This window comes from Symphalangus syndactylus, chromosome 14, assembly GCF_028878055.3.
Source record: "Symphalangus syndactylus isolate Jambi chromosome 14, NHGRI_mSymSyn1-v2.1_pri, whole genome shotgun sequence".
NCBI classification, from domain to species: Eukaryota; Metazoa; Chordata; class Mammalia; order Primates; family Hylobatidae; genus Symphalangus; species Symphalangus syndactylus.
Window position 1 is genome coordinate 63,828,101 of NC_072436.2, and position 21,542 is coordinate 63,849,642.

At 54.2% G+C, this 21,542-nt stretch overlaps 1 protein-coding gene across 1 annotated transcript; it reads left to right on the plus strand.

Moving 5' to 3' along the window:
• The first annotated feature begins 5,174 nt into the window (after positions 1-5,174).
• Positions 5,175-10,390, plus strand: LOC129463003 (small G protein signaling modulator 2-like). Its single transcript, XM_055243452.2, has 4 exons — positions 5,175-5,229; positions 9,117-9,270; positions 10,045-10,109; positions 10,188-10,390. The coding sequence occupies exons 1-4, from the start codon at positions 5,181-5,183 to the stop codon at positions 10,388-10,390; spliced, it is 471 nt and encodes a 156-aa protein (XP_055099427.2). The 5' UTR covers positions 5,175-5,180.
• Positions 10,391-21,542: the final 11,152 nt, after the last annotated feature.

A 21,542-nucleotide genomic window follows, 5' to 3' on the forward strand; every position in this document is an offset into this window, starting at 1 on the left:
GAGGGGATTGGTTCCTTGTGGGCACAAGGCTCTGTACCCCTCCTTCACCCCAACCCCAGTCAGTTCTCTGTGCTCCCATCTTGGGGTACCAAGCCCCACTCCCGATACCAGCATTCTGGGGTTTACCTCTAGACCACTGCACTCCTGGAGCCCTCCCCGCCTTTGCAGGAAACCCTCAGGGGTCAGCCAGGAGGCCCTACGGAGACAGGGCTCAGTCAGCGGGAAGGCCCCGGCCCTCAGCCTTCAGGCCTTGAAACACATATGGGTACGCGCGGTGCTCATCGAGAAAGTTCTGGACAGGGTTGTGCAATACCTGGCAGAAAACTGCAGGTGACTGCCCCGTTCCCCAAGCAGCCCCTCCCTTGACCTGTCTCCCGACATCCCTCAGCCCCAGCCCTCGGGATGCTTGCCTGTCCGTGACAGCCTGTAGGCAACCCTCCATCTCCCCGTCCCCTTCGGTGCCCTCAAGGCGTTGGCCATACCAGGCACCTCACGAAGCCCAGTCCCTAAGGACTCACTGTTTCTTGGTGACTGATCTGAATCTGGTCTTTGTGGGGACGTCCCTACCTGGTGAGCTTGACTGCCCTGGAATGAGTCCCGGAGCCTCGGCCGTCACACTGTCTGTCTCCTGGCAGCAAGTACTACGAGAAGGAGGCATTGCTGGCAGACCCTGTGTTCGGCCCGATCCTGGCCTCTCTTCTAGGTGAGCCTGAGAGCACAGGGGCCTGTGCCAGGCCCGCGGTGGGTACGGGGCAGGTGCTGAGGCAGCATCGTCTGAGCTGGCTGTCTCTGTCTCCACAGTGGGACCCAGTGCCTTGGAATACACTAAGCTCAAGACAGCCAATCACTACTGGACTGACCCCTCTGCTGATGAGCTGGTCCAGAGGCACCGCATCCGGAGTCCGCCTACTCGCCAGGACTCCCCTGCAAAGCGCCCAGCCCTGTGGGTAGGTGCCCCCTCCCCACCCCTTGGGCTCATCTGGGCTATGCCCTTGGGCCTGTAGGGACAGGAAACCGGCCTCTCTACAGGACAGGACTTGGAGATGCCCCAAGGTAGTGGCCACCTCAGAAGAGCCTTCTCCACACAATAAAACTTAACAGAAATGCCAGGAGCCCATGCTGGTCCGTGGCTGGAGAGCAGAGGGTGGCTGGGAGTAAACCGGGGCAGGAAGGACCCTGGGGTCAGCTGGAGAGGGTCAGCAAGGAAGCGTGAGGGTGCTCAAGCCCTGAGGCCAGTTTCCCAAGGCTGGAGGCTGAGCCCTGGTCTTCCACACAGATCCGGAAACGGCACTCAAGCGGCAGCGCGTCGGAGGACAGGCTGGCTGCCTGCGCCCGCGAGTGTGTGGAGTCCTTGCACCAGAACTCACGGACGTGGCTGCTCTATGGCAAGAACCACGTGCTGGTGCAGCCGGTAGGAAAGCTTCATCATGCCACCCCTCCGCGAAGGTCCCAGAATGAGACGACTGGAAGCCTCTAGCCATGGCTGTTCCTTTCCTGAGGAGCTTGACCAGAGAGGGGGGAAGAATGGCCCCAGCCTCTCAACTCCCTGTTTCACACGACTCACGCCCAGCCTTGAGTTGGCAGAGGACAGGAATGGCAGCCAGCAGGCGAGGGGAGTCCGCAGCGTGGGTATGGCTGGCCTGGAATGGACCTGGCATCCAGGAGGCTGGCAGGAGAGAGTCAGTGGCACCAGGCTGACCAGGGAAAGGACATGTCCATATCTGCTGCCTGGGTCCTGTTGTCCCGTGCTTCTGCCCAGTCCCTAGTCCAGGACGCCGTGACTAGCCTAGTTTGGCCTCCCCTTCTCCCAGCGGGAGCTCATTTTTCACAGGCCATCCCTGAGAGCCTCTCAGCCCTTCATCATCTCTGTCTTCCGGTGTCTTCCGCTGTAGAAGGAGGATATGGAGGCGGTCCCTGACTACCTCTCCCTGCACCAGTCTGCAGAGAGCCTGACTCTGAAGTGCTGAAGTGGACCCCCAACCAGCTCATGAATGGGACTCTGGGGGACTCCAAGCTGGAAAAGAGGTAGGGGCTTTGGGACTCGCTCCCAGGAGCCAGGGCAGGGAGTGGGGTTGACCTCAGGCAGAGGGATGGAGAAACCTCACTTGCTCCAGGAGGCCAACCTCACTCTTTATCTGGATGCCAAGAATAGCAGGGAGCAGCTGCCTGGAGTGATTCCCAAGCTCTCTAGGATGGAGCCAAGCCTGGCCATGAAGAGGTTTGTCTGAGCCAAGCTCTCAGCGGCTGAGACCGACAGCTGTCCATGTGCCGAGTGGGCAGCACAGATCTCAGGGGTCATGGCTGGCTGTGCACACTTCTTGGCTATGGTCATCCTATCTTGAGGGGAGTTTCGTGGGGTGGTAGGACCAGGAGACAAGGAAGGAAGGAAGGATGGCAGGTCTTTGGACACAGTGACAGCAGTCTGGTTCCTTTCTAGCGTTTAGTGGGACTATGCCTTGGTGGTGCCCTTCAGCCAGGTCGTGTGCATCCACTGCCACCAGCAAAGTAAGCCTGCCTTGTCCTCGGCTTGGGTGGGAAGGGAGAGGCTGCCTTCTGCCAGCTGTGCACTGTGCATGGGGCCTGTAACACTCCTCATCCTCCTCCCATCCCTGTTAATGGGGCTCCCAGGCCATGCTGTAGCCCAGCCATCTGCCTCCTACCCAGCCTTGGGGCGCTGGCTGGCAGGCTGTGATAGCCAATGAGAGGGCCTCAGCCCCACTCTCTGCGTTCACCCCCAGAGAGCGGTGGCGCGCTTGTGCTGGTGAGCCAGGATGGCATCCAGAGGCCGCCGCTGCATTTCCCGCAGGGAGGACACCTACTGTCCTTTCTGTCCTGTCTGGAGAATGGGCTGCTGCCTCGGGGACAGCTAGAGCTCCCGCTGTGGACCCAGCAGGGGAAGGTAACTCGGGTGGGAGGCTTTGGGGGAAGGGTTGTGTGTGGGGGTTCTCTGCCCGCCTCCCTTCCTTCCCCACATAGAGTTCTTAGGAGCAGCCTTGTGTGGAACCCTGGATGAGACTCTGCCCTAGACAGCCCGACCACCTACCCCTCCTTCCACAGGGGAAGGTGTTCCCCAAGCTACGGAAATGAAGCAGCATTCGCTCCGTGGATATGGAGGAGATGGGCATGGGGCGGGCCACGGACTATGTGTTCCGGATCGTCTACCGCCACAGGCAGGAGCACAGTGAGTGTCCGGAGCCTCATCCCTGGGGAGGAGCAGAAGATGCTCGGGGAGGCGGGGAGTGCAGCGTCACCCAGGAGGGCAGCAGGCAGGGCCCACTGACCAGGCCAGGTTAACACCAGAGGCTCATCGCCTAGCCTCTCAGCTGGACCTTTCACCCACAGGTATTGCCTTTGAAAAGGTGCATCTCTTCTACCCAGCTCTCTTCCCCACTTCTCCACCCCAAGACTCTTGGCTCAGCAGACCTAGGCGTCACTACACAAGACTCTTAGTTATCCTTTCGGACCCTGTCCAGGGGTAAAACGTGGAAAAACTAGAAGTAGAAGGTGGGGAACCCTCCATTGCTCTTCACCTCCTGCTCCCCAACCCCCACAAGACAGCCCAGGTATGGGACCAGTGCTGCTTTTTTTTTTTTTTGAGACGAAGTCTCACTCTGTCACCCAGGCTGGAGTGCAATGGCGCGATCTCAGCTCACTGCAAACTCTGCCTCCCGGGTTCAAGCGATCCTCCTACTCCAGCCTCCTAAGTAGCTGGGATTACAGGTGCACTCCCCCATGCCTGGCTAATTTTTGTATTTTTAGTAGAGACAAGGTTTCACCATATTGGCCAGGCTGGTCTCGAACTCCTGACCTTGTGATCTGCCCGCCTCAGCCTCCCAAAGTGCTAGGGTTACAGGCGTGAGCCACCACGCCCGGCCCAGCGCTTCTTTTTGGATGGTGAATATTGTCCACTGACTGCCCTAGAGCCAGAGCCCTCCTCGAACCAACCTACTGCTGAGCATTAGCTGAAGGAGCAGGTTGCATCAGAGACAGACTCGGGGCTGCCTGGGGGCTTCGGGGACTGTCAGGTAGAAAGGTGGCTTGGCCCTTGTGGGTCCTGCCCCACCCTGGACACACACCCCTGGGCCCAGGGGGGTCTCTCTGTCTATGTGCATCTACCAACACCAAAGTTCCCTTTCTGGTCAGAGTGCTGCTGCTGCCCATAGGCTTCTCTGGGCCTGACTTGCTTTTCTTACAGATGAGGTCAGGGAATTTGCCAGCCCAGAGCGTTTATTGCTAACAAGACCACCTGCTCCCTAAATTTCTAACTTGTGCCAAAAAGTTGTCAACAAGTTGTCTCTGTATTAGGGACCAGACCGCACACTCAGCCACAGCACAGATAGCTCCACCAGGCTCAGAGGGCACACGGCACAGGGATGTCCCCCCCTTCCCAGATGTACCCGACAAAGAGATGCATCTTTGGCCAGAATGTGTTTACACACTTGGTGCTTAATCTCAGGCTGTTGCTTGGTTTAGCTTCTCCGGTCTCTGCCTCCCCTCTTTGATCTTTGCCATTTCCCAATCCTGCTCACTTCACTTCAAGGACCACCTCGCCAAGGCCAAGCCAGGGCACCCAGAGGCTGAAACTCCACCAAGCGACTCCAGCTGCTTGAGGACAGCTCTGGGAAAACCCTTTCCTTTTCCTGGGAGGGAAGAAGGTGGAATTTATAGTCTGAAAAAGGGGATTTGGAGTAATCTTCAGATTTGGTCCAGCCTGAGAGGAGCTAGAGAACGATCAGGACCCATCTGCCAGCTATCATGCACAACCACTGCGAGGGCGAGGACCTCCTGGGCTGCCAGCCTGTCCCAGACAGTCCCAGTCTTTCACATCCTCCCACCTCTGTTCTCTCTCTTCTGTTCTTCCTAGAGAGGCTGCCTCCGAAGAGTGAGGCTCTGCAGCTGCCCCAGCCCCTCGCCTCCTTCCACACTCTCCCAGGAAAATCATCCAAAGAGCTTTCTGGTCCCCTCCCTTCCCCTCTTCTGTGCCCTGCAGATTCATGATGACCCCGGCCTCCATTCCACTCACCTTAAGGAGGGAGTCCATCCTGCCCAGGGATGAGGGTCCTCATGCCTCTGCCTCTCACTGTTCTCTTTGAGCAGTCACTATTAACTACCACCACCTAGCGGCCAGCCACGCGGCCTCTATGGATGATGATGAGGAAGAGGAGGATAAACTGCACGTGATGCTCTCGATCTGCTCGCGGAACATCACAGCTCCCAATCCGATGAAAGGTTTTTATCCCTCCCTCTCCCTGACCCACCTCATCCCCACCCTCCCTCCCGGGCACACCTGCCACCCACCACGGGCGCGAACGGCAGTGTTGGCATTAGGGGACTTGCACCCGGGGCAGTTCCCTTCCATCGGGGGCAGATCAGGGAGGGCAGAAGGAGGCCAGACAGGTGCTGGCAAGAAAAGGGGCTGGCCCAGGGCAGGTGGCTCCAGGCTGCAAGGAGGGCGCTTGGTGCCTGAGGAGGAAGAGGATTTGCTAATAGGAAGGTCTGATAGTATCTGATTGCCTTCTGGGCACCCTGAATGGCTCTCTGAGCCCATTCCTTCTCAGGGGGTCAGGCTGGCAAATGTCAGACAGAGGTCTCTTCCTTTCTCTCTGCTGATTGGGAAGACCAGCCTCTGGGCCTGGTGCTTCTGACTCCTGACTTAACAGAAACAGGACAGAGGTACCGGGTCCTTCCTGGGGCAGGGGCAGCAGCTGTGGGTCAGGCGAGGGGTTGAGGGTTGCCATGCGAAGGGCCCCAGGGCTCAGTCTTCCCAGGAGGCCTGAGGGCCCCACCAGGCAGAGCCTGGTACTTTGGCATGAAATCTAGAAATAGCTGCAGCATGGTGTCCAGGAAGGGGCCAGGCTCAGGGCCTGGCAACATGAACTCCCGCCCCAGATATGCCCCTGCTTCACTGTATGGTTTTGAGCAAGTTTCTCACTATCCCAGAGCTCCGTCTCTTCACCTGTGCCAGGGATATAAGACAGACATGTTCCTGCCCTCATGAACCTCAGGGTCCGCGAATGGAGAGGCCCCCTTTGTTGGAGGTGACAGCATAGTGCCCTCAGCCTCTCAGGGTTCCTCTGCCTACCACCCATCTTTCCTAGCACAGAGCTGGCTTGGTAGAGAGGGAGCCCAACTCTTTTCAGCAAGCAATCAGCCAGGCGACCTGTGAGGGCTGGGATGGGTGCTCCAGGAAGGGGTGGGTAGGAGGAGGCTGAGGCCAGTTCTCCCAGAGACGAGGGGAGCTTCCCCATTCCCACCCCTTCCCATGCTACAAAATCAATTGCTTCTCCCTTTCCCCGCCTCTGCAGAGGAGGTCCTCAGAATATGTCACACTCCCCTTAGGCTTCCAAAGTTCTGCCAGGAAGCCCAGTTCCTTAGCCGGCCACTAAGCCAGTAACAGTTTCCCGGCAGGCAGGGCGGCCTGGTCTGTGTGAGAACACACCCAGCACACCCTCCACACAAGCTGCCAGCTGCCCTCCTACTGCCAGGCACCTGCTCTCATGCCCACCCTCCCTCCCAGCCCTTCCAATATGAGCCTGTAGGCCAGGCCTAGGTGGGAACATCCTACTTCTGATGTTTATTGCCTGCACACACCCCTGCCATCTGGTTCCTTGCAAACCTGGACTTGGGGCTGTTGCCTATTTACAGTGAACTGACTGAGCAGTGTGGGAAGGTTGAGCTCTGAGGGGACCCACGGAGCTACTTCTTCCCCCACGAACTGGTAGTCAGGCTAGAGGCTGGAGGGTCCTAGCAGAGCCCTTGGCAGACTGGGTGACAGAAAGCCTATCCCTGACTAGTCTTAGGGCTGAGGCCTCTGGGATCAGAGAAACTTCCAGACCCACTTCCAGGGGTCCAGAGGCCTCAGGGCTCATCTGTGCATCCTCTCAAAGAACTCAGGGGCTAGGCCAAGCCAGTATGGAGCTTCTGGGCCCCTAATACTTGGGAAACGAAAGGAGGCATAAGAGCAGAATCAGCAGGCGGTTGGGGAGAGGGCTGGGGAATGGGGGCCCCCACCTCCATTCCAGTCCATAATGACAACACTGTTGAGTCCGTTCTGCCAGCTGTTGCTTTTCGGGCCTGCAACATGCTTGACATCTGCATGTGAATCAGTGGCGGGGTGTCCAAATTTCCTCTCCCTCCCTCTTCTTCTCCCATTCCTTTTCCTGCTGCCTCCCCATAGAGCAGATGCTATTCACTCTAATTCTGCTCCAGGCCAGGCACCTTTCACTCGGAGTCTTAGGGGCTGCGGGGTTTTCCCACCCTGTTTTCTTGCTTTACACTTTCCTCATGCTCAGAGGAGAGAGTCAGAGTCAAAGCTGACCCAGCAGACCCCGCCCCCGCCGCCGTCCAGCCCGTGCCCTCACCCAGTCACACCATAGCCCCAGCTGTCTGCACTGGGCTCGTTCAGAGACACAGTGTTCAAATGTGGCTGGTTCAGCTCCTTCCTGGAGGATTAAGGTGAAGAGCATTGACGCAGGAGACATGCCTTGGCTGGCCCTCCTTTCTGGGCATGAGCTTGGTTCCCTTTGCCCATCCCCGCCCTCGCCCCTGTTGCCCTCCCTGCCCGCCCGCCTGTTGCCTGCTGCCTGCCTGGCTGGGCCTCTACCCACCCCGGCTCCTCCCAGGACTGTCCTCTTCGCTCCTGCCTGCTGCAGGGGCCTGAGCTGGGCTCCTGCCCCACTGCACCTGCGCCCTCCCCTTCTTCCCAGAGTCTCAGGCATGGCTTGCAACACCCTCACTCCCAGAGCCACAGCCCCTCCTCACCAGTGTGTTTCCTTAATTTGCCTCCTGGTAGAGCTGAAGGGCCAGATATTTGCAAAACTCCCGGCCGTGGGTCTGGGAAGAGAGCCCCGGCCAAGGCAGGACAACCGCTGAGGAAACTGGAAGGGGCTCAGCTCAGCCCTCCTCACCAAGGCACACCCAGAGCTGGAGTCCGGCTCCCACCAAAGCCAGGCCAACGCCTGCGGCAGGCCACGGTGGGCCCTGGCCCAGGCTGAGCCAGCCGAGCAAACCGCTGCTGACAGGACTCCCTCAGCACACACGGCTCTCTGTCCCTGTTCTTCCGAACTCTTCTCCACTCTCTCCCTCCCTCCTGGCATCACTCCCCAGTGCTTCCACTTCCTCTCTCACTTTGCTTCATCTCTGTGGCTCACTGGACCTGCCAGAGTCCCCCTTAAGCAGTGCCCTGCCCCACTTGAGCCGTGGAAGCTCTCGAGGGTCTTGAGTTCTGATTCAGACCGCCTGGGCTGGCTGAGCAGGCCCTGTCTGCTGGCGGCGTAGCTGTGTCCAAGGAGTCATCTTCTGAGGCTGCAACTGGGCCTGTTCTTCTCTGTCACATTGGATGGTGGGCCTTTGTGCCCAGCCACCACCCCCGCCCCCGCAGTGGCCTCATAGCCCTGGGACCTGTGGCTTCCGTCCAGCTCCCTAGTGTTTTCGGGAGGCCACCATGCTAAGTGCTGTCAGGCTAGGCAGGGATGGAACAGAGCTCAGAAAGGGGCCGTGGGAGCTGACAGCAGGGGTGCCTGGCCTGGGCACAGGGTACTGCTCATCCGTAGCCACTGGCCACCAGATCTAGACTCCCCCAGAAGAGCCAGGCCTATGGGCAGGTGACTCAGATTCCTCGGGGGCTTTGAACAGTGGGGACTCCCTGGAGGGGAGGGTTCAGAGTTGGAAGTATTCTAAACACCTCCTTGAGCATCTCAGAGTTTGCCAAGAGGACCAAGCTGAATCCACGAAGGCTGAGCTAGCTGGTGGCACTTTGAGGAGCTCAGGTCTTTGTTCCTTCTCTTTCTTTCCCTTCCCTCTAGAAAAGCAAGTGCTTGCTGGTCGCAGGATAGAGCTAGGCACAATCATCCAAGACTCAGTCCAAACATTTTACCATAGGCAGAACGACCCCTTGCTGCCCCTCTCCAGGCTTGCTGGAGGCTAGGAAGTGTCAGGCGCCCTCTCTCCCTACCGTTTCCATCTCTGGGCTCTGGACCAGGCAGGCCCCACCTCTGTGACTTTCCACCCATGGGTGACTTGATGCTGCAGCTCTGGGCACAGAGGTGGGCATGCTGCAGGGTGCCTGGGAGAGAAGGTGTCTCAGGCCCTGACCATGCCACCCTTCCTGCCTGCAGATGCTGGCGACATGATCGAGATGCAGGGCTTTGGGCCCAGCCTGCAAGCTTGGCACCTGGAGCCCCTGTGCAATCAGGGCTCCTCCTGCCTCTCCTACTCCTTCAGCAGCTCCCCACATGCAACCCCCAGCCACTGTAGCTGCATCCCCGACTGGTGAGTGGGCAGCACTCGGCCCCAGCTTTCCGTTAGTGTGTCCAGCCACATGTGTGTCCATCTGTCCTTAAAGGCCGTGTCACTTGCATGACAGGATGGCCTCTAGAGTGGGACAGATCTGGGTTCAAATTTCACTTTTGCTACCCACGTGACTTGCAAGTTATGGAATTACCATGAGCCTCTACGTTTCTGAACCTCAGTTTCCTCTTCTGTAAAATGGGGATGATGCCACTTGCTGCCTATGTACTTGTGAGGACAGAATGAGAGAGAACCCAAGTGAATGTCCAGAGTTGTGCTGGCACATCATCGGCTCAGTCCCTGAGAGCTCCCCTTCCCGATGTGCACACAGACCCTGCTGACAGGCCGTCCACCTGAGGACACTCAGCAGCCACCTGCCGTGTGCCAGGGCAGGGAGTGAATGGCTTTTATGGGAGGTGTTCTCTTTTACCTTTTCTTCGTTTTTCGTTTATTAATCCTGATGACCCTCTGGTGCCTCTCTCCATTTTTCACATGAGGAAATGAAGATTCACATAGGTGAAGTTCAATGACCAAGATCCCTGGGTGGTTGGGGGCCAGGCGGGGGCCCCACAGCAGCTCTGTCCAGGTGGCAGTCAGGGACAGGGCGCCCACTGACAGCTGCTGGGCTGCGGTTCTTCCTCCTTGCACCCTCCCCAGTGCCTTACCTGCCCCCTAGGACAGAACCTCCTCCCTTCTCTCTCTCCTCCCACCAGAGGGGCTGCAGCCCCTCCCTGCTGAGCCTGGTTGTTCCCACAGGTTGCCGCTCAGGCTACTGTGTGAGAGCATGAAGAGGCAGATCGTGTCCCGGGCCTTCTACAGCTGTGAGTGTGGGGCGCGCCGGGCTGTGGCGGGCTGGGGGCAGGCGGCCCTGGGTCCCAGCCCCCTGCTGCCCACTGCAGGGCTGGCACACTGCCGCCACCTGTCCACGGTGGGGACCCACCTGTCAGCGCTGGTGCACCATAGCATTATCCGACCTGACCGGCCCCCGGGGGCCTCCGCAGGTCTCACCAAGGACGTGTGGAACAAGTATCAGAAGGACAAAAAGATGCCAGCCCTGGGGTTCCAGGGCCACAGGTCAAGGGGCTGGGGCGGGCAGGAGTGAGGGCTTCAGGGTAAAATGTGGCAGTGGGCGTGGTTGACAGGCCAGGGCCGATGCCACGGAGTGACCAGGGTCCTGGCAGAATCTCTTGCAGCTGGGCTTGGGGCTGACACGGGAAGGGGGCTAGACTGGGAAGCCGTCCTGCCTCCACATCGCCCTGTGACCCTGGACAAAGCTTTGCCTCTCTCCGGGCGCCGTTTTCTGCCCCTTAAGGAAGGAGAGCAGAACGAGATCTCATCCCGCTGTGAGCTGGGGCACGGGAGGACGTGGCCACCCCAAAGCAGGCTTTGCCTGGGTTTCAGCAGTCACTAGAGGCCCCGCCCCAGCCCGTTCTCCGTGGGATGGGGCTCACCCCGCTGGACCACAGTGACTGTGGAGGCTGCACAGTCTTGACTCCCCGGGTCCCTCAGAACTTCAAAGAGCTGGAGCTGCTGCGGCAAGTTTACTACGGAGGCATAGAGCACGAGATCCGCAAGGACGTCTGGCCCGTTCTGCTTGGCCACTACAAGTTCGGCATGAGCAAGAAGGAGATGGAGCAGGTGAGGGGAGCCTGTTCCCATGGGGCTGGTGAGATGGGGAGCTGGGCCAGGGGACGCCAGGGAGGGGACTTTGGAAGCCTCAGCCCCTTCCCAGCTGGAAAGAAGCATGGCAGGGCAGCTCAACCGTCCTTACCCTGAGGCCCATCTTGAGTCTGAGACTCAGGACCCAAGGTCCAGTGCAGGCCCAGCTCCTGAAGGGGAGGGCCTGGTGCACGCTTCCCCCATGGTCGTGGTGTGGTCTGAGTACAGGTGGACGCAGGTGGCAGCAAGGTACCAGCAGGTGTTGGCAGAGTGGAAGGCCTTCGAGGTGATGGTGAGGCAGCGGGAGCGGTAGGCCCACCCAGCCACACGCACCAAGTTCTCCTCAGGCAGCAGCATCGACAGCCATGTGCAGCGCCTCATCCACCGAGACTCCACCATCAGCAACGATGTGAGCCAGATGGGGCCTGGAGGGTTGGGGGTCTCGGGGGCCACCCGCATTTTATGCACAGTGGTCCTGAGCACCAGCCTGACCTCTGGGAACTGGTGGGGCCCTGCAAGAAAGGCCTAATGTGCCTGTGTCTCATTTTCTCCAACTGGAAATGGCCAACTGTGCCTCTGCCGCCTACTTCTCTGGGTATTGTAGGAAGAAAGTGAGAGAGTGCATTGTGCTCAGTTTTAGCCAACTATAGGGAAAGATGGACTTACTGGGATTTAGGGAAGCCCTCCTCCTTGTAGAAAGACCTCAAAGCTAGCAACAGGCCCCACTGGGTTCTAGTCCCAGATCCACTACTGACAAGATGAATGTCTCTGGGCAAGAACTTCCCATCTCTGGGTCTCAGTTTCCCCTCTCCACCCATATCCTCTGACTGCAGATGCTTCCTGAGAGCTGTGGGCCTGAGAATAGGGGAGCCCGTAGAGCAGCCCCATTGGTGTTGACTGGCGAGATCCTTCCTCCCCACACTGTTGCCTGTCACTGTACACAACTGACTATGCCAGGCTCGTTCAGAGCATGGGAGGGTAGCTCTTTCTGGCATCACTCCTGCCTTTCAAACAGTAAGTTCTAAACTGTGACTGCCTGGCCCAACCAACACTGGTAAGTTTCATTTTTAAGGACACTTTTATTAATTTTTTTCTTTAAAATTGCCCCTTTAGGTGATGTGTATTCTTGTTGCTTTACTAAATCCTTACTAACATTAACAGAAAATGTAAGTTGAAGCAAGTTAAATATAACTGGCTGGGTGTGATGGCTCATGCCTGTAATTCCAACACTTTGGGAGGCAGAGGTGGGAGGATTGCTTCAGTTCAAGAGTTCAAGACCAGCCTGGGCAACATGGCAAAACCCTGTCTTTACAAAAAATGCAAAACTTTGCTGCATGTATTGGGGTGCACCTGTAGTCCCAGCTACTTGGGAGGCTGAGGTGGGGGGACCACCTGAGCCATGGAGGTTGAGGCTGCAGTGAGCCGTGATCCCACCACTGCACTCTAGCCTGGGCCATAGAGTGAGACCCTGCCTCAGAACTAAAAAAAAAAAAAAAAGAAATAGAACAAACAAGGCACATTGTCATTTCCCACATGCTTTGTTCTTAATTCCCTATCCAGGAACACATTCTCCCTCTCTCTGGCTTTGGGTTTTGTAAAAATCTCAGTCTGTGCCGGTGCCGCTGCTGAGCTCATGGACAGCAGCAGTCTTCCTCGCTGGCATATTCGATTGCCACAGAACTGTGGCCTTACCCAGCACTTCCCCCCAACTAGAATGGGTACTTCCTGCAGGTAGGCACTCTAGTCCTCCCATCCAAGTACTAACCAGGCTCAACCCTGCTTAGCTTCTGAGAGCAGGGGAGATCAGGCCTGTTCCGGGTGGTATGGCCCAGGAATTTTGATTCTGTTTTATTCATTGCTGTTCTGTTGATTCTCTTTTGTTCCTCCTCCTAGTGCTGAGAACACTACTTGTACATAATAAGCATTCAATAAATATTTGTTGAATGAATGAATTATTGAATGAATGAATTATTGAATGAATTAATCCCAGAAATGCAGGACTGGTTCTACATTAGAAAATTTTTCAAGGTCATTCTCTGTTGTTGTAACACATTAAGAGAGGAAAATTTTGTACTCTAAATCATTTGATAAAATACATACTGATTTCTGTTTCCAAAAACTCTTAGTGGCCGGGCGAGGTGGCTCACATCTATAATCCCAGCACTTTGGGAGGACGAGGTGGGCAGATCACTTGAGGTCAGGAGTTCGAGACCAGCCTGGCCAGCATGGTGAAACCCCATCTCTACTGAAAATACAAAAATTAGCCAGGTGCGGTGGCACATGCCTGTAGTCCCAACTACCTGGGAGGCTGAGGCAGGAAAATGGCTTGAACCCAGGAGGCGGAGGTTGCAGTGAGCCAAGATCACGCCATTGCACTCCAGCCTGGGTAACAGAGTGAGATTCCATCTCAAGAGAAAACTCTTAGTGAGTTTAGGAATTCAAGGAAAACCCTCAAACTAAATAGATAATCTAGCTACCAGAAGCCTTCAGTAAACCTTAACACTCCATGATGAAACATTAGAAACATTCCTACTAAAAGACAGGCCAAGAATGCCTGCAATCTTCGTGACTAGTCCAAGAAGTCAAAAAGAAGAAATGAGCGCTAATTAAAAAAAAAAAAAAAAACTACTGATGCAGAGGCTGGCAGCAAGGACTGAAGGACTGTACAGTACCTGCCCGGAGCATGTGGATGACCACACCCCTGTGAAGCCTGCCCAGCTGGCTGGGGGACGCTCCGGTGTGTGAGTGGCAGGATGCAGGGTACTTCCTCTGCCAGGGAGTTGTATTGGGGAGATCCTCCCCGACTCACACTTTGGCAGTTGGGGCTTTGGAATGTGACTTAGCTTCTGTCAAAGGGTCCATCCACCCTTTGATATATGATGCAAAGGCGAACATATGATGCAAAGGTGAGAGAACAGCCCAAATTAGGACTTTTATCACAGCTGTGGAGGTGGACAGCGACAGTAGTGGGCCCTGGCCAGACTTTTCATGCTCAAAGGTGGTGGTTGTTCTTCCTACTTCTTGTCCCTCCAGGGCTTCCTTTGCCTGTTTGCTGAACCTGCTTCTTTTAATTTTTTTGTAACTTTTCTAAATTTTTAATTGTTTTCATTAAAACAAATTTTGAAAACTGTCTGAACCTGCTTTTGAACCCTGCTATGGTTTGAATGTTTGTCCCCTGCCAAACTAATTTTGAAACTTAATCTCCAAAGTGGCAATATTGAGGTGGGGCTTTAAGCAGTGACTGGATCATGAGAGCTCTGACCTCATGAGTGGATTAATGGATTAATGAGTTGTCATGGGAGTGGCATCAGTGGCTTTATAAGAGGAAGAATTCAGACCTGAGCTAGCATGGTCAGCCCCTTCACCATGTGATGTCTTACACTGCCTAGGGGCTCTGCAGAGAGTCCCCACCAACAAGAAGGCTCTCACCAGATAGAGCTCCTCAACTTTGTACTTCTCAGCTTCCATAACTGTAAGAAATAAATGCCTTTTCTTTATAAATTACCCAGTTTCAGATATTCTGTTATAAACAATAGAAAACAAACTAAGACAAACTCTCATGTTTCTACTCCCATGCCACTCCAATAAACTCCTTTTATGCTTAAGAGAGACAGAGTCGGCCAGGCGCGGTAGCTCATGCCTGTAATTCCAGCACTTTGGGAGGCCAAGGCGGGTGGATCACAAGGTCAGGAGATCGAGACCATCCTGGCTAACACGGTGAAACCCCATCTTTACTAAAAATACAAAAAAATTAGCTGGGCATGGTGGCGGGTGCCTGTAGTCCCAGCTACTCAGGAGGCTGAAGCAGGAGAATGGCATGGACCGGGAAGGCGAAGCTTGCGGTGAGCTGAGATCGTGCCACTGCACTCTAGCCTGGGCAACAGAACCAGACTCTGTCTCAAAAAAAAAAAGAGAGAGCCAGAGTTTATTTCTGTTGCTTGCAACCAAGAAATTTGGCTGGTGCACTGAAGTTTCCATACATAATAGCAATTTAAAGACTCTTTCCAAGCCAGGCAATGCCTAGCCTTGTGTAGTCCTTGTGGTAATCCATTCATTCATTCATTTGTTCAACCAATTCTGCTCCAGAGACTAAGAATACAACAATTGGGGCTGGGTGTGGTGGCTCACACCTACAATCCTAGCACTTTGGGAGGCCAAGGCAGGTAGATCACCTGAGGTCAGGAGTTCGAGACCAAAATGGCCAACATGGTGAAACCCCATCTCTACTAAAAATTCAAAAAATTAACTGGGGGTGGTGGCAGACACCTGTAATCCCAGCTACTCGTGAGACTAAGGCAGGAGAATCACTTGAACCCAGGAGGCAGAGGTTGCAGTGAGCCGAGATCGCACCACTGCACTCCAGCCTGGGCAACAAGAGCGAAACTCCACCTCAGAAAAAAAAAAAAAAAGAGGGCCGGAGCTGGGCGCGGTGGCTCATGCCTGTAATCCCAGCACTTTGGGAGGCCGAGGCAGGAGGATCACGAGGTCATCAGATCGAGACCAGCCTGACCAACATGGCAAAACCCCGTCTCTACTAAAAATACAAAAATTATCAGGGCATGGTGGCGCACACCTCTAGTCCTAGCTACTCGGGAGGCTGAGGCAGGAGAATCGCTTGAACCCGGGAGGCAGAGGTTGCAGTGAGCCGAAATCACGCCACTGCACTCCAGCCTGGGCAACAGAGTGAGACTCCATCTCAAAAGAAAAAAAAAAAAGAATTCAAAAATTGTAAAGTTAAAGTGTGCTTCTAGTTTAGTTGACAGGACATCTGTCCTTCAAGGAAGGCTAGAATCTATACCCTGAGTCCTAACTGAAATCAATCCAGCAGTCAAAACATGGGACCAACGATCACAGCAGTAAGATAGGAAGAGCACCTTTGTACATTTAGCCCATGTTGAGATAAACCACTGACAGAGCGGAAGGAAGCTCACAGTTCTGTGTTCCATCCTTTGGCATTTAAAAAGAAAAGTGATAAGAAAATTTGGTCAGTCGCAGTGGCTCATGCCTGTAATCCCAACACTTTGAGAGACCGAGGCAGGCAGATCACGAGGTCAGGAGTTCGAGACCAGCCTGGCCAACATGGTGAAACCCCATCTCTACTAAAAATACAAAAATTAGCCAGGCATTGTGGCCCATGCCTATAATCCCAGCTACTCGGGAGGCTGAGGCCGGAGAATTGCTTGAACCCGGGAGGGGGAGGTTGCAGCGAGTGAAGATCATGCCACTGCACTCCAGCCTGGAAGACAGGGCAAAACTCTGTCTCAAAAAAAAAAAAAAGAGAGAGAAAGAAAAGAAAAAAAAAGAAACTTCAGGCCAGGCCAGGCCTGGTGGCTCACACCTGTAATCCCAACACTTTGGGAGGCTGAAGCAAGAGGGTGCCTTAGCCCAGGAATTTGAGACCAGCCTGAGCAACATAGCGAGACCCTGTCTCTATAAAAAACATTTTTTTTGGCCGGGCGCGGTGGCTCACGCCTGTAATCCCAGCACTTTAGGAGGCCAAGGCAGGTGGATCACGAGGTCAGGAGATGGAGGCCATCCTGGCTAACACGGTGAAACCCCGTCTCTACTAAAAAATACAAAAAATTAACCGGGCATGGTGGTGGGCGCCTGTAGTCCCAGCTACTCGGGAGGCTGAGGCGGGAGGATGGCGTGAACCCGGGAGGCGGAGCTTACAGTAAGCCGAGATCGCGCCACTGCACTCCAGACTGGGAGAGAGCTAGACTCCGTCTCAAAAAAAAAAAAAAAAAAAAAAAAAAAAATTAATTGCCAGGTATGCTGGCATGCAACTGTAGTCCTAGCTACTCGGGAGGCTGATGTAAGAAGATCGCTTGAGGCCGGGCGCGGTGGCTCACGCTTGTAATCCCAGCACTTTGGGAGGCCAAGGCGGGCGGATTACGAGGTCAGGAGATAGAGACCACGGTGAAACCCCGTCTCTACTAAAACTACAAAAAATTAGCCGGGCGTGGTGGCGGGCGCCTGTAGTCCCAGCTACTCGGAGAGGCTGAGACGGGAGAATGGCGTGAACCCGGGAGGCGGAGCTTGCAGTGAGCCGAGACTGCGCCACTGCACTCCAGCCTGGGCGACAGAGCGAGACTCCGTCTCAAAAAAAAAAAAAAAAAAAAAAAAAAAAAAAAAAAAAAAGAAGATCGCTTGAGCCCAGGAGTTCAAGGCTGCAGTGATAGTGCCTCTCACTCTACCCTGGGTGACAATGAGATCCTGTCTCAAAAAGAAAGAAAAAGGGGGAAGGGAAAGGAAGGGAAGGGGAGAGGAGGGGAGGGGGAAAAAAAAAGAAAGAAAAGAGAGAGAAGTTCAAAGACCAAAGGGTCAGGATCCCAAAATAGTTTTTATGTTTTATTTATTTACTTATTTATTTTTGAGACAGTCTGGCTGGCTCTGTCGCCCAGGCTGGAGTGCAGTGGTGCGATCGCGGCTCACTGTAGCCTCCAACCCGGGCTCAGGTGGCCCTCCCACCTCAGCCTCCCGAGTAGCTGGGATCACAGGCGCGTGCCACCATGCCCAGCTAAGTTTTTAATTATTTGTAGAGATGAGGTCTCTACATGCTGCCCAGGCTGGTCTCGAGCTCCTGGACTTAAGCCATCCACCCGCTTGGGTCACCCAAAGTGCTGGGATTCCAGAAGTGAGCCACCGCGCCTAATCGGGTGTTTTGTTTGTTTGTTGACGGGGTCTCGCTGCTGCCCAGGCTGGAGTGCCAGCGGCTGTTCACAGGTGCAGTCCTGGAGCAGTGCATCAGCTCCTGGGCTCTAGCGATCCTCCAGAGTAGCTGTAGCTGGGACTCCAGGAGCGCCACCGCGCCGGGCTCAGAATGGGTTTTTATATTGAGTGTTATGCTGCCACCTAGAGGATGTATATAGTACTGAACTGTGTGCGCAGAAATTGAGCCTCAAACTGGAGGCTGCTTTTAACAGAATAAAGCAGAATTCCTTGGAGTTTTGAACAAAAACGTTTAGATGTTTTATGCTAGCAATTAACACTTTGGGTCATGGACTCATTTTAAGATATGATGAAACAATAGACACTCTAAGAAATGCACATGCCACACGTTTCCAGGGATCCTGAGACCACCGAAGACCACACTAAAGCCTAATCCCAGTTAAAACCTGTTTTACATGGGAATTAATAACTAAAAGCTCAGAATACAAATTCAAGGATAGGTTTAACATTGATCTATTTGCAAACTAGAGCCTACATTTTCCACTTGACAGTGAAGTGTTCGCCAGACACGGGAAAGTGGAGGGGCTTTCCGCACCTAGCCAGCAAGGGGCGCCCTGGGACCGGAAGGACCGGCGCCGGGAGCCGGGGGCCGGGACGTCTGCGGACTGCGGATCCCGCCGCCCAGGGCTCGGCCCTCACTAGCCGGCTACGCCACGGCCAGCTCCAGTCGAAGAGGCTGTTTCCGGGTCCCGCCAAGCCCCGTCCCTTTCCCGCGTCGTCTGCAAGATGAAGCTCCTTGGCCGGGAAAACAAAATAGCCATAGGTGTGGGGTCTGGGACGGGTGGCATGGAGGGGCCACAGTTGCGTGCCGCGTCCGGGCGAGGTCCCCGCCTTCCGCGGATGTCCTGGCCTCCACGCCGTGGCCCTGTCCAGGTCTTGGGTCCTCGCAAGGGCCAGAGGTGGACCCGCTTTTCCCCCAGGCCTGGGGAAACCCGCACAGCCACCAAGCCCTGTGTCTCCTCCGAGGGCTGGGAGTTTGAGAGCCCCAGAGGCCAAAGGGCCAGCGCGGCTGCAAAAGCTAGGCCCGATCCTACCCTCTTACTAAAGAGACTTTGGGCCGGGCGCCGGGCTCACGCCTGTAGCCCCAGCTACTCCGGAGGCCGAGGCGGGCGGATCGCTTGAGACCAGGAGTTCGAGACCAGCCTGGGCAATAATGGCGAGACCCCTGTCTCTACCAAAACATACAGAAATTAGCCAGTCTCATAATTCGGTCTCAAAATAAATTTTAAAACATGGATGCTGTGGGGGGAAAAAAAAAAAGAAAAAGAAAGTGGAGAGGAATCCAGAGCAGAGCGTCAGTCAGGCCAAACCAAGTCATCCTTAATGCCCAGCACAATGCTGGAGGTCCTTTCTGCTTATTCTGGAGCGGGGCCAGCCCTGGAGTTGGATAGGCTCTGCTGGAACACAGGCTACAGTGCTCATCAGGCATTCAGCCTTGGATCTCAGCCATAGTTTCCCCACGTAATACAATGGGTAAAAGGTACTTACCTCATGGGTTTGGGGTGAGGGTTAAACGAGATCATGAATGTAAACGGTAAGTTCGGAGCCTGTTACACAATAAACATTTAATGAATGTCAACTGTGCGTTTCTTTTATTTTTTTTTTGTTTGTTTTTTTTTTTGTTTTTTTTTTTTTTTGAGACGGAGTCTCGCTCTGTCGCCCAGGCTGGAGTGCAGTGACGCAATCTCGGCTCACTGCAAGCTCCGCCTCCCGGGTTCACGCCATTCTCCTGCCTCAGCCTCTCTGAGTAGCTGGGACTACAGGCGCCCGCCACCACGCCTGGCTAATTTTTTTGTATTTTTAGTAGAGACGGGGTTTCACCGTGGTCTCGATCTCCTGACCTCGCAATCCGCCCGCCTCGGCCTCCCAAAGTGCCGGGATTACAAGCGTGAGCCACCGCGCCCGGCCGCGTTTCTTTTAAATAGGTTTCTTGGTCAGGAGTTGATAGAACTTACACAAAAACCTTGGCTTTGCAGTGTTTCTATTAAAATTGAGTGAGAGGATCGGGCGCGATGGCTCATGCCTGTAATCCCAGCACTATGGGAGGCCAACGCGGTGAAACACTTGAAGTCAGGAGTTTGAGACCAGCCCGGCCAACGTGGTGAAACCCCGTCTTTACTAAAAATACAAAAATTAGCGGGGTGTGGTGGCACCGCCTGGAATCCCAGCTACTCGAGGCTGAGGCGGGAGAATCGCTTGAACCTGGGAGGTCGAGGCTGCAATGAGCCGAGATTGTGCCACTGCACTCCAGCCCGGGTGAGTGGAGTTTTTGTTTTGTTTTGTTGTGGTTTGGTTTTGCTTGTTTTGAAACAGAGAGACTCTGTCTCAAAAAAAAAAAAAAAAAAAAAAGCAAGATAAAGCAGGGCCCAAAATCTTCCCCATCTGAAATATACTAAAGTTAACAAAATATAGGGGGAAATGGCCAAAAATTCTGTGGCAACCAAAGAAGGGGATATCTTTATCTTATGCAATAAACTTCAAAGATTGGTAGCCAAGGAAGAAAGGAGATTCTGGTAAGGATTAACATGGCTCCGCTTCAGGGTCCCAACTCCAGCCCAACCACCAAATGAAGCTGGAGAAAGAGGTGACAGGAAGTGTGTAGGCAGATGTGAGCTCTTTAGAGCTGTCCAGGAACACACTGTTTCTTCTTTTTCCAGGCTCGGGGTAGGATGACATTTCCCTGCTTCCTTTAAGTTTCACCTTTGAAGTTACTTTGAAGTTAGCATAGCTGTGTGGCTTGCTTTGGTAACTGGCAGTGACCTCTGAGACCTAGTGCATGCTGTGATATGTCCCCTTCCCAGTGATGTGGTAGCAGGGGAAGCACATGTGGTGGATATGTAGTCACCGTCAACCTGTGACCTGGAACGCCTCAATGAGAAAGACCCTTGTAGACTTGGTGAGAAATACACTCTGTTGTCTTAAGTGACTAAGATAGCAGGGTTTTTTGTTACTGCAGGATAACCTAGCCTATCCCTACTGATATACCAGCCCTGGAGAAAGGACAAATTCAGCTCTTAAGAGTAACAGCCTTAGCAAAGGACTTTAATAGACAATTCTCCAAGGATTATAAATGGCCAATAAATGTATGAAAAGATGCTCAACATCACCAACGATGAAGAAAAAGCAAATTAAAATGACAATGAGAAACCACTTCTAATATTCATTAGGATGGCTATTATTTAAAAAAAACAGAAATAACAAATGTTGGTGAGAAAATAAGTGTTGGTGGAAAAATCAGAACCCTTGTGCATCATTGGTGGGAATACACTGTTGGTGCAACCACTATGGAAAACAGTTTGGCAGTTTCTCAAAAACCTAAACATAGAATTACCATATGATCCAGCAATTCCACTTCTGGCTATATAAAAGCAGGAATTAGGCCGGGCGCGGTGGCTCACGCTTGTAATCCCAGCACTTTGGGAGGCCGAGGCAGGCGGATCACGAGGTCAGGAGATCGAGACCACAGTGAAACCCCGTCTCTACTAAAAAATACAAAAAAAAAATTAGCCGGGCGTGGTGGCGGGCGCCTGTAGTCTCAGCTACTCGGAGAGGCTGAGGCAGGAGAATGGCGTTAACCCGGGAGGCGGAGCTTGCAGTGAGCCGAGATTGCGCCACTGCACTCCAGCCTGGGCGAAAGAGCGAGACTCCGTCTCAAAAAAAAAAAAAAAAAAGCAGGAATTAAAAGCAGAGGGCTGAGCATCGTAGCTCATGCCTGTAATTCCAGCACTTTGAGAGGCCAAAGTGGGAGGATCACTTGAGGCCAAGAGGTCAAGACCACCCTGGGCAATATAGGGAGAACCTATCTCTACAAAAAATAAAAGATAGCTAGGCATGGCTGAGGTATTGCTCCTCACATTTGAGGG

Coding starts and splice junctions, on each gene's coding strand:
- LOC129463003 (XM_055243452.2), top strand. CDS start 5,181: ATGCTCTCGATCTGCTCGCGGAACATCACAGCTCCCAATCCGATGAAA. Junction 5,230..9,116: donor AGCTCCCAATCCGATGAAAG/GTTTTTATCCCT, acceptor TCCTGCCTGCAG/ATGCTGGCGACATGATCGAG. Junction 10,110..10,187: donor GTCCCGGGCCTTCTACAGCT/GTGAGTGTGGGG, acceptor TGCCCACTGCAG/GGCTGGCACACTGCCGCCAC.